Source organism: Curcuma longa, chromosome 12 (genome assembly GCF_044706935.1).
Source record: "Curcuma longa cultivar G26 ecotype Majalengka, Jawa Barat chromosome 12, ITB_CL_G26_1.1, whole genome shotgun sequence".
Classification (NCBI taxonomy): Eukaryota; Viridiplantae; Streptophyta; class Magnoliopsida; order Zingiberales; family Zingiberaceae; genus Curcuma; species Curcuma longa.
Window position 1 is genome coordinate 10,098,239 of NC_133872.1, and position 12,823 is coordinate 10,111,061.

Consider the following 12,823-nt stretch of genomic DNA (forward strand, 5'->3'; position numbering starts at 1 on the left):
TGCTTGAAACTTAAAGGGTTGTGTACAACCGATCGAGACTTGGACACAAAGTCAAATATAGATCGTATTTGTCATTAGTAAATCAAATCCAAAAATCTTGAGTTCAAGCATGGGTTCCTAAGTTTAGCTTGATTAATCAAGTGAAACGAAACCAATACTGGGTCCCCAAGGATCAGATTTACTATCTGACCAAACCCAACAGTGGTCATGATCTAGGAGATCCAAAACCATCTTAGTTAAATAAGAATTACTTGATTTTATTTTATTTTTATTATTTTATTTTAAACTTAGATTGAACCTAGGCTAGTTAAGGACACAAACCTGATTAATACTTATCCAATCTAATACTAAGGTAGAGTGAGATGATAGTACGTTAGAGAAATTCTGTTTAAGTAGTTAAGTGGGGTAAAGAATACCCTATTTGGTCTGTTTAGTTGAGTGAAACTAACCAAAACTATTTCACTAAATCTTAGACTAGTTATAACTAAAATTTTTTTCTTAGATAATTTCATAAATTAGTTTTTATCTTAAAAAATGATCATTACTTTGAAATCAAGAAGGCTCCTTGCGTCTTATCATTGTCTAAAAATTAAAATATGAAATGTATATTTAATTAATTGACCGCCAAACACCCAAGCCCGTAAAAAAAAATTTAACATAATACTTCATAAACATTTTAAAGGCTGGCGGAGAAAAATTCAACGGTATAATTTTAAAATGAATTATAAATGTTATGCTCTTGTAAAAAATGTGTTATCTTTATTACTGAATGATGGGTTTGGGACCATCAAGCTGCGGCCTCCGATAGGGTCCCCATCCGGCGTCCGTCTTTTAACAGCTCGGTCGTCACCGCGGCGCGGTATACCAACATTTCCGAAAAGAATCGAGTAATCCGGGTACTACGCGGAGGTCGGTGGATCCACCTGCCAATCTCTCCTGTTCAAATTTTCGGCGATCTCCTGATCTGAGACGAGAGGAAGCAACGCAGTCGGATCGGACGATGGCGGTCTTCATGACGTTGGAGGACTCCCCGCCCTTCAGAAAGCAGGTGACACGTCCTTGATTATTATCCTACCTTTCTGCGTTGGTCGCGGATTTCTTCTTCTTCTTTATTTAATCTCGTTTGTGGGGTTTGGATCTCTTCTAGTTTAATTGACTGTATATTGGTGACCCGGAGTGTTCAAGATCTGAGCTTGGGGATCGCCGTTGTGCTTCCATCGCCCTTCAGGAAATATTTTGGCAATTCTTTTTTTTTTCTTTTGTACGAAAACGCATAGGTTAATCATATGGGGGAAGTAAAGTCACAGGTTGAGTTTTGTAACCCCGAGTCCGTTTCAGTCACGGGAGAGAGACTCCTATTCCAATTGTTAATAGTCTCCATATTGCGTTCGAATGGTAGCTGGAGGGACTCTTTCATTAATCTGGATAAGAATCCTTGTTTTATGGAATAAAATATCCCTTCAAAATTATATTGCAAATGGTTCAATAATCATAATATTTTGCTTCTACTTTGCTTATACAAGGCTTGTTGAAAGGTTCGTAGATGCTTATAAAGGATGGTCTATGGGTAACAAAACAGGCTTTAGATAATGAGCCATAGCTCATTGCTAGCACATACACTCCTCTTGAGTGCTAACTAGTAAGCATTAGGCTGGAAAAAAGGGATGGATGCTGTAATTTCATCTTTCTATGTCTGTTTTGATTTAGAGTTAGGTTTACTTGAAAGCTAGCTTCTAACCTTCTATCTACTTAGTTTTTGTGTCATATCATCTTTCTTTCTTTTTGCCGCCTTCATTTTCTTTTCATCCTTGTTTTTTGAGGTCGTCATATATTCTTTCCTTCTTGATGCCCATTTCATCGTTACAATTGTTAGTACAAAATTAGCGTTTCATTAAATCAATCCAACTAGCAATTAAATTGTTTATGTTAGGACCGGTAGGATGATGGCCGGATTGGCTAGAGGGGGGAGGTGAATAGCTCTTGACCTACATTTTCGTTGACTAAGTGAATTATAGTCGATTGATTTCGCGATACCTATGTCTTCAATCTACCGATTGACTTTTCTGTCAACTCTACTTGACACCTATTGACTTATTATAGGTTTTTTGATTCTCATAACTCATTTAAAAAATTTACTTTTGCAATTTCACTTTGCCACTGAACTTAGCTTATAAGTCCTTTAGATGCACTAAGCCATTGACTCTATTGACTCTACTTGACACCTATTGGCTTATTATAGGTTTTTTGATTCTCATAACTCCACTTAAAAGTTTACTTTTGCAATTTCACTGTGCCACTGAACTTAGCTTATAAGTCCTTTGGATGCACCAAGCCATTGACTCTGTCGACTTTACTTGACACCTATTGACTTATTACAGGTTTTTTGATTCTCATAACTCACTTAAAAGTTTACTTTTGCAATTTCACTTTGCCACTGAACTTAGCTTATAAGTCCTTTGGACGCACGAAGCCATTGACTTATTTCACGTGCCATCCTTTACTCTTCACCTATGTAGTTTGCCTCCTTTTGATTTTTGTCAATGCTGTCACTTAGAGGTTTCTCATTCAATGGTCCCTCTACTGTCCCATAATATATTTCTCCGATCTCTAGTGGACCTTGTGCATTCAAGCTAATCACCAACTTAGCTGTGCCAAGTCAAGTTTTATGAGTTTCGTGTATTCTATTAAGTCCGTGCACGACTTCATACACACGTTAGAAATACATGTAAATTTAATTTAAACCCGTTGCTCAACACATCAAATTCCATGGTTGAACATGACCACTTATGGCATGATTGCACTAAAAGATTACATGTGTTCCTTAAATCTCTTCCCTTCCCAATTTTGTGTATCACTTGGTATTCATTGGTAGTCTCTTATCTCTTTGGCTTTGCTTCAAAAGAGTAAGGTCCTCCATTTGAAAATAGTTCATGATAAAAGTATATGTTCGACAAGGGAACATGTTGTCGTCTTTAAAAGGGGATAGTTGTAAGGATTTATGCACCATGAAAAGACTAAACTTATAGAAGAAAAATCTTCTCTAATGCCCTCCTCCACTTCTACAATATTTTTAGGTATAAATATTTTTGTTGCTTAAGATTGAAGAGTTGTTAATGCACCACATGTTGGTAGCTGAGGTAACATTAATTGTATTCTTGGGATGTAAAAGGATCAGATTCAACATGTGCGAGATCAAACCTTGCCTTAGGATAGTGAATTTTGACTTTTTAGATTTTATTTTTTTTACTATCCATGTTATTTATGTGCTTTGTTATAATTGTTTATTTATTATTTGGTATCTCTTGGTTTATAGTGCCCTAGCATAATTGTTTAAATAATTTATAATATCTATACTTTTTCATCCAATTCCAACAATATAAGTTAAGTGGGTTTGTTTCCACATTTGAGATATTAAACTATGGTTTATAAAGATTATCAATAAAGGTAATATTTTGCCTTGATATTCATCTAGTTTTTTTAATTATTTGCTTCTATTTGTTTACCGCGTAATTTCAAGAAAGATGCATCTATTTTGATGAGTAAAATCTATACAACAATGGAACAACGACATTTTACTAAGGGGTGCAACTAATATTTGGTATTTACCAAAGGTACATCACGGTTTCAAATTTACTAATGAGAACACTGTTTCAAAAATGCTCTTGCAATTGTATAAACACTTTTAAGACTTTGAAAAACATTTAATGGCCTTTTGATGGGAAAATCAACAAGTAAGGGCATGAATTGACTCTTGAGAACATGAATCCAATGGTGATCTTATTTTATCAATTTTGACTCAGCAAGGTGGTTTAGTCAAAATTTAATGGTTATTGATGAACTCCTAGAAGCACCTTGAATGAAATGGTGGTCACATACTACTATGTTGACCAATAGAAAAGTCATCAAGGTAAGATGACCAAAATACCTTGATGATGTTTTCTATTGTCAAAATTGGAAAGTAAAGGTATGAATGAACTTTTGGAAGCACCATGGACATAATGGTGGTCTTATTTTTTTATCATGAGAAAGATTATTAATGTGATTTCTTTCAATGAATAAAATAAAAAAGAGTAAGAATATAAATGGACTCTCGGGAGCATCATAAAGTTAATGGTTTGATCTTATATTTGGCCAAAACATTGAAAATGTTCTTAAGGTGATTTGGCCAAAACACCATTTTCCTAGACAAGATTGTTGGTGCAGGTAGATAATCAAACAAAGTATTTTAATGTATGGTAAAAGAGTTTAAAATTAGATATTGTGTGATTTAACAAGTATGTTAAGTGCACACGTAACTTGACAAAGGAAGTTCTAGGTCAAGGTTGACTAGATACCAAACAAAAGGTAAGTCTAGGAGAGGTCCTTCTAGTAAAAAAGACTGTGAGGGAGTGTTTTTATATCTGGGATGTGGGTAGCCCTTGTACACCTAGGAGATTGACTTGAATTAGAAACCAACAGGAGTTTCAAAGTTATAGTCAAATAGATAGTACATTTGATAGGAAGTACGCTTGTGGCTAGGCTGCTGTGAGAGGCCTCACAGCTAGGTGAGGCCGTTGCAACATCGTGGAGAGCTCGCAACTAGTGTCGTTGGTTGATCGTCGGGTTGTATGGGATTGTTAGAGTTTTGGTGAGAGAAAGGAAAATCTAGTTCTGCCTTATTTTTGGTGTACAAAAAATTAGGAAAAAATTAATCTACGAATGGATTTGGAATCCATCATGTCTTTAATTTTATGCATCTTTAAGAGTAACCAAGGCATAACCCTTTTGTGCAAAGATTTATATAAAAAAGAAGTAAATAACTTCTCTCTTTTTGGTACTATACAATACCTTCTTTCTTTCGTTTTTACAAATCTAATCCCCAATCACGAAGACAATGCTTAGAAAAGAGGTTTGATGTTAAATTTATGTTTTCTTGAGAAAATGTTAGATTTAAGGATTTATATCACTTTGGTGGTGATCTCTTACAAAGAAAGAAGATTGAAGACGACACACTCTTCTGTTGTAGTGTTGGAGGAAAGTAGAAATCAATAATTTGTCTTATCAACTCAAAAGGTTGCATAGGTCACTGATGCCTTTAGGTTATAAACAAAGATTTTGGGGCAAGGAGTGGTGTGGTAGATCATCATTGGTTTGCCTATTTGACAATTAGCTACTTTGGTATGGAAAATGTGAGATTCCACTGTGGTTGTTCTCATATTCATTAGGATGATCAATGTTGATAAAGCCATGTCTCTGTAATCCATGGCTCCAAGGCATTTGTTGTCAATTAGAGAAATATGGATCTTTAAGGTACATTGTCATTGTACATATGCTTAATAATCAGAATGTTTTACCGAATGGTGCACCCAATTTCATTCTCTGCCTTGAAGTCACAATACCTATTCTTCCACCATTGACAAACTTCATATTTGGATCTCCTCATCTCTTCCATGGTGAACAAGGGCTACATTGCTAGTTGGTTAGACCAGTGATGTATCTCAAGTAGCAAATGAAATGAAGATTTTTTTGATGGAAAAAGTAGCTCTGTAGCTCACCTAGGAGAAGGATCCCACTATTTGAAAAGCATTTGAATGATTGAGTCATTAAGATCCTACATCATGAGATTTCATAGATCCACCTCAACAATGTTAGAAATTTATTCTAATTTTTATATCCTATAATTGTTCTTTATTATAGAATTTCCACTTGCCTTGACTAATAAGACAATCCAAATAAACATGAGAGGCTAGGTTGGTTGCACGGAGCATTTAATTTTATTTGTAAAAATTATATGAATAGTGTTTATTTTATATATGGTTAAGCCTATTTGTAATTATATTAATTTAAAAGCATAAGGAAATTCAGAAGACATATACACTTCAGCAGAAGGTAGAATCCGCCACCCCAGCGGGCCCACATGGTCAGTCCCACGACCATCTGTGAAGAGGTAAATTGAGAAGCTGCAGTTGGCCACGACGGAGGAGGGCATTGCCTCGACTTCGTTGAGATTCGACCCTTACCTACTTCAACAACTCTGCTCCATCGTAACCAACTCAACTACGCCCCGGGGCTCAGAAGACATATACAACACCATATGCATAGAAGCCTTCCATTGAATCTAGATGCTTTAAGGAATTCAACCATGTGTTTAGATGTCAAATTTGGATATTTTATGATTATCCAGGTATTTTAGCCAAAATAGCTTAACAACTAACTGGGAAATGGTTTAGTGACAACTCAAGTGACGAGCCAATTTTCTATCCTGTTTAGGTGACGAATGGATTTGCGCGGAGGAGGGGAAGGGATAATTTTCTCATTTCACTTTGAGAAAGTTCGTTTTTTCATAAATTTAAAAGTGTGGTGGGCATTTTAAGTAATATCAAACTTTGGGTGCGCGAATTGCTAAAATGATGTATACTATATATTTTTGATGCATGATATGGGAGAGGCAAAAGTATTGTTCTCTCTTTTTGATCACTGAAGATTGAATGGGAAATTTTGTTGATTGGATAGGTTTCATTGGGAGGGACCAAATTCTATCTCTTTTTTGACATTGAATTAACATCCAAGAATGAAGGCTTGAGAGCCTTATGTGAAGCATCTTTACTCTGTAGCTATCCTTTTCTTTCCTCCATATCTCCATTTATACTTATGTATATTAGGAAACTCACTTATGTAATTCTTTATACAAATAACAAGAACTTTTTTTTTTAAAAAGAATATAATTTCTCTATGGATGGTTGATTTCATCTCTTAGGTGTAGGCTTAGTAAGGTCTTCTCCAAAAGGATATGATTAAGTCCTTTTTGGAATGTGTGATTGACATTAATTAAAAATTATATTAACTCAAAACTTATCCAATACATGAGACCTTTACCCCTTTTTATTGATTGATAATACGGCTTACCACTTTTCTAATAAAAATCATAATTATCTTAATAAAAATTCTAATAGAATAACCTTTTAATAAAACTAGTTACGCTATTATATCTCATAATTTATGAAATCATTATCCCATGATTTACAGAAATATTTTCAGTCTTAAGTTTTAGGGATATATAGGGTTACAAAATCATTTTTCCCATGCTCCCTCTTAAGTTGTTGAATAAATGTTTATCATTTTAGCTTGAATAGAATACCTTGAAATACTAAGCTACTTAACCCTTTAATAACTACATCTGCAAGTTGTTTGTATGTAGATACATAAGGGGTACAAATTAAACCATTCTTTAGTTTCTCCTTTATGAAATGTTTGTCAATTTCAATTTGCTTATCATGTTGTACCAGATTGTGAACTATGCTAATTATATATTTATTATTACAATAAAGTCAAATTGGGTCATTACACTTGATCTTCAAGTCTTCTAAGATGAGCTTTAACCAAAGTATTTCACACACACCTTGAGCCATTGCTTGGAATTACCTTTGCACTAGGCCATGCTACCACATCTGATTCTTGCTCCTCTATGTCATGAGGTTACCACCAAGAAGGGTGCAATATCCAATTTACATCCGTCAACTATTGACCCAACATCATTAACATCTATATATGCCTCTAGTAGCAAACATTTCTTTTAAACAAAATATCCTTTTCTTGTGTTGCTTGATACTATAATATTCGGTGAAAAGATTACAAATGAGGTTCTTTTGGGTTATGGATGAATCGGCTAATTACATTTACTAGGTAATGCTATGTCTGGTTGTTTATGATACATAAATAAGGTATCAGACGTTGATATGCTTCCTTATCTATTGCGACACCTTTCTCTAGTGTTCTAAGTTTAAAATTTAGTTTATCGGAATACTTAATTGGCTTGCATGTTTGCATGAGGAAATCTACAACACATTTCTGTTGTGAGAAAAGAATGTCTTGTTTAGAGTGGGCCACCTCAATCTTATCTCAACTTTCCTAATGTTTTAATTCCAAACTCCTTCACCAAAGAGAAGTTCTCTCCTTATCATTATTTCTTATAACCATTATATCATCAACATATACTAAAAGCATTTCCCCTTGAAAATGAGTGTTTAATAAAGAATGTATGATCCTCTTAGCTTTTTCTATACCTCATGATAATCATAACTCTTGCAAATCATGCTCGTGGTAATAATAAAAAAAATATATAAAATTTTCTTCAATTTACATATGGTATAAGCATCCAAATTATTTTCATATCCTAGAGGGACCTCCATATAAATTTATTCCTCTAGTTCTTCATGCAAACATAGATTCTTTTTATCAAACTCATTCTTAGGATCAATGTTGTGTTCTTGGACTTGCATTAATTTAGGAACAATCATCTTTTTCCTCAAGTACACTTTGATAAATCTCACATGCTCTTTTCATGCATAGGTTCAAATATAAGATTTGACACATAGATTCAAATATAGGATTTGACAAAATTTTAAATTTAGATAGTGACTTAAACATTGTAAGTAATGACAGGTTGAGTAAGAAATCTACGTCCTTGTTTTGCAGTATGGAATTCTCCCTTGAAGATAAGGTGTTGTAAAGTAAAATGCTTGTTCATTGAAAGTAACATCTGTCGATATATAAAAAATTTTCGATAGAGGATAATAACACTTGTACCCTTGCATAGTTGAGGGATAACCCAACGTTTCAAGATAGTAGAGTCCATCTTGTTCTTTCACGTGCCCAGTTATATTCACCAAATCTTTGTTCTGAGTACACCAATGAATAAATAATCGAAGGCTTGTCAAAGTTACCAATAAGAAATCTCAGCCTTTTGACCTCTTCTAACCGTGCTGAAGCTAAGCTGTTGTTTCTATAACTTCTAATATTTTTATAAGGTAAAACTTGCAAAAAATTGGTGATGAGAAAAATCCAAGTATGAAGGTGTAACAGGAATTTAGCTATCAAAGTTGGTAAAAGGAAACAAGCAAAAATTGACAATGAAGGCCGAACAAGATAAATTGTCAATGTTAAAGATTAGAGAAAGGAATACAATTATAAAAGCTAGTAAAAGGAACATGAGAAATAATCTTTTTTTTAGAAAAAAAGTTAAATAGACAACACAAAAAAGAGTAAAAGGTGGTACAAGTGAGACGCTAATTAGGATCCGAGAATGGATGAGAATTATTAATTAATAATGGTGGTGGAATAAGACAGACAAAGGTGGAGATAACAATAAATATACGGAGGGTGCAATAGAAGAAATGATCTGTGATGATGAGGAGAGAAGGAAATGCAAAGAGAGTGGTGACTAAAAATGATGTAAGGAACAAGACCATATTTTGGAGTGTGATTAAAGCTTAAGGATGATGGAAAATTAAAACAAGGGTAAGCATGAGGAGGAGATTGAAGGTGTAACAATTAATATATCTAAAGAACAAGTGGAAGTTGAGTTTTCTCATCCTAAGTCTAAAAACGATATCAAGGATGAATGGGTATTAGAAAAATTATCTATTTTATCAATGGAAGGAGAAGTAATAGAAATTGCAACTATGGAATTAAATCCTAATATGATATGGCAGAAATCAGAGCATTCACAACAAAAAATCTAAAAACAATTTTGATACTAAATAGGCTATCTTCTTAGGTGATGAAATAGATACATCAAATAGCTAACCTGCTAGAGGAGATTTACGTATTAGTACTACTAAATAATGCCATTTATGAGATGATCACAAACATAGAGGTAGGGTATAATGTGCTTAATCTGATAATATAATGAAAATTGAAAATTATATTAACTCAAAACTTATTTAATACACGAGATCCTTTCTCCTTTTTATAGATTGATAACATGTTTTATTCCTTAATAAAATAATAAACTTTTCTATAAAAATTCTTTTACAAAAACTAGTTATGCTATTATATCCCATAATTTACATAATGAGATCTAATGATTTATGGAATATTTTCAGCAAAATATTTTGGGATAAACATGGTTACAAAATATCTTTCACAACAACTTTGTTAATGTCTAACTTAATAAAAGACCTTAACACCAAAGATGTGCATGTTAGGACCACTTATGGGCCAATTTGCCCAATTTACATGTCAATCGAATCTCTAATAAATACTAAAATCAACTTTGAAAATGCTTGTAATAGTCATAATAGCCACACCGTTTGTATTCATGTTGTAAAGTAAACTAACAACATATGCTCCTCTACATTGTGTCTTACATTAACTTAATCTTCATTGTTTTTGTTACCCTTGCTTTTTCCACATAGCAGAGATCCAACCAGCTCTGCATCATCCTAATATCTTATTGGAGCTCTTGTGCCATCAAGTGATGTACTTACAATGTATCATATACTGAATGATTTTGACACTAATTGTAATGAAATATTGTCATATCATGCTTTGGTAGTATACTACTTCTAAAGGTTCAAAATCTTCAGTCGTGTCAATATTTTGATTTTTGAGTGGAACGATACTCTTTCAGTATCGCGTTGATGTTTCGATGTATGGTGCCAATAGTAAATTGGAGGTGGAAGGAGGAAAAAGATAAAGAAAAAAGATAAACAATTGCATAGTTAAGTTCAATGTTTTCTTTCCATCTGAAATCCTACAATATTATCTTGTATGGAGACAGACTATAAAATAAAAAAAAATAATATTATTATTTCAATTTTAGTATGCCAAAAGGTGTCGACTGTTGACATGAAATGATACTTGTCGACATGATTGACTCAACGATACAACACACATTGTCTTGGTGTCGAGTAGTATCAAGTATCGGTAATCTATTGAAACATTTCATTTCGATAGTTTTCCTCGTCATAGTACAAGACTTCAAACCATGCTACTTAACTATTCATCTTGTACAAATGAGTTAAGTATGCTAAAGTCCCCATTCTGATTAGATCTAATCATATAAAAATCATTAAAATGCTTGTCAGCATAGCATGCATGGCATCAACCTAGTGTTGATAAACTTTATGCCTCATTTGGGCTATCTTGCAGACAAGTGCATATCACACTAGCTTATTTTCGAAATATAATATTAGTAAATACTTTAAGTAAGCTGAAGTCTGTTTCTTATGGTTAATTTGCAGATATTTTCATTAGAGCAGACAGCTGAAGAGTTAAGAACCCGGTGTCAAAAGCTTCACAAGGGATGTAATAGATTCATGTGAGTTTGCTGTGTGCTTAGCGGATTCACCCTTCTTTTCTTATGGAACCCCATATTCTAGTGTTAAAATATTATATTTTGACACTTTATGTTTAAGTCATTATATTATCATCTTTATCTTTGCTGAGAAATTAGCTTTTACTTTACAGGTCATCACTTGAGGAATCCTATCATAATGACATTTACTTTGCAGATTCATTAGAAGCATTTGGAGTTGGACAAGATGACCCAGTTAGTGTAGCTATTGGAGGTTAGTCATAGTCATTTTGAATACTTCTATCTCAATGTTGACTTGTTATATCACAGTTTTCAATTAAGTAAAACCAGGTATAATTTAAATAATTGCGATTTTTGGTTTAATTTTACAATTTTAGTTTGTAAACAAGTTAATCTATGGGGAATTCTGTTCAGGTGCAATTTTGTATTGATTGGACTGCAAATTAAAGGTAAGCTGGGAAGGTTAAAGTGAATGAGTGGCTCTGATGAATCAGACTCGGAGATGGGGTTGGGGGGGGGGGGGGGGGTTTATAATGAAAAAAGGGAAACACTTTCTGAGGTCGACATGTCTACTATATGACATTGCTACCTCGCTCTCACCTATACCTTTCGCTATCTCTCATACGCATGCGATGTAAGGAAGAGCTGAAACAACATCAATCTTAGCTGAACATGTATTAAAGGATGAGCCATACATAGTAGAATCATCCATATATATCTCCATGAAATTTTCTAAAAGATGAGAAAAGATACTCACCATCCAGTGTTGGAAGATACTTGGAGATTCTGGACAAGTGAATGTGTCTATCTTTTATCAGATAGGAGATTCTGGCCTGTGATAATCGGCAACTGCTCATCCTCCTCTAGATGTGCATACTTCAAGTAGTCAGGAAAGAGTTGCAATTTCAATTTAGATGGTTGTACAACTGAAAAAAGTGATTCTTAGGGTATTGCCTTCGCTGTACAAGTCTCTACACTTCCATATTCATCATCATCCTCACACAGGATCAGTTAATAACATACTAACATCATCATCGATATTTGCAACCTCAATAATAATATCATCTAGATTTTTGCATGCCTCATCAACATAAACAAAATCTGCAACATCAACAATTCCATCCTTGTATGTTTCACAATCCATCTCCTCAAGCACTTAGATACTAATAGGAATGGTCTCTAAGGGAAATTGACTGGAGTCTTGTGCTTGTAGCTGATTGATAGATGATGCAAGTTGGTCTATCTGCACTTCCAAATTCTGTATTGATGCGCTTTGTTGGAATTGGAGGTTCTGGGTTGCCATTTGCTACACGAGATCTTCTAGTTTCTGCAATGAGGTTTCTGTTTGATTAGGAGCAGGAGTTTCTTCACTAAAGTCTTGGAATATCTCCTAGGGAATTGGATCGACTTGCTGGAGTGATTGTGGCCAGGTAGGCATCGAGTTATTCGAAAATTTAAATGACCTCTAATTTGCCGAGAAAGGTTGAACAATCTCTTGTTGTTCGCCCCCATAATCGAAATTTGGATGATCCAACCCATCAAGACTGTATGTATTGGCAAATGAATTGTACATATTGTGACATTGGTGTTGGTAATACTGAGGGGCTGCTGATAGCAACCGTCATCTTAATGCATCCAGGAATATAGGGTTGTTGAGGTTAGTAGTATTGCTCCGGTTGCATGGTCTGCTGTTGAGATTGATTTAAGGCCATCTATGTAACAAAAGAAGTTATCTCATCCAACTTG

At 34.2% G+C, this 12,823-nt stretch overlaps 1 protein-coding gene across 1 annotated transcript in view; it reads left to right on the forward strand.

Moving 5' to 3' along the window:
- Positions 1 to 863: 863 nt before the first annotated feature.
- Positions 864 to 12,823, forward strand: part of LOC141843099 (ADP-ribosylation factor GTPase-activating protein AGD2-like) — a 39,661-nt gene continuing 27,701 nt past the window's right edge. Inside the window, exons 1-3 of the mRNA XM_074731128.1 lie at positions 864 to 1,048; positions 11,004 to 11,080; positions 11,230 to 11,330. Coding sequence (XP_074587229.1) covers positions 1,001 to 1,048; positions 11,004 to 11,080; positions 11,230 to 11,330 — 226 coding nt within the window. The 5' untranslated portion in view covers positions 864 to 1,000. The remainder of the gene's footprint in view (positions 1,049 to 11,003; positions 11,081 to 11,229; positions 11,331 to 12,823) is intronic.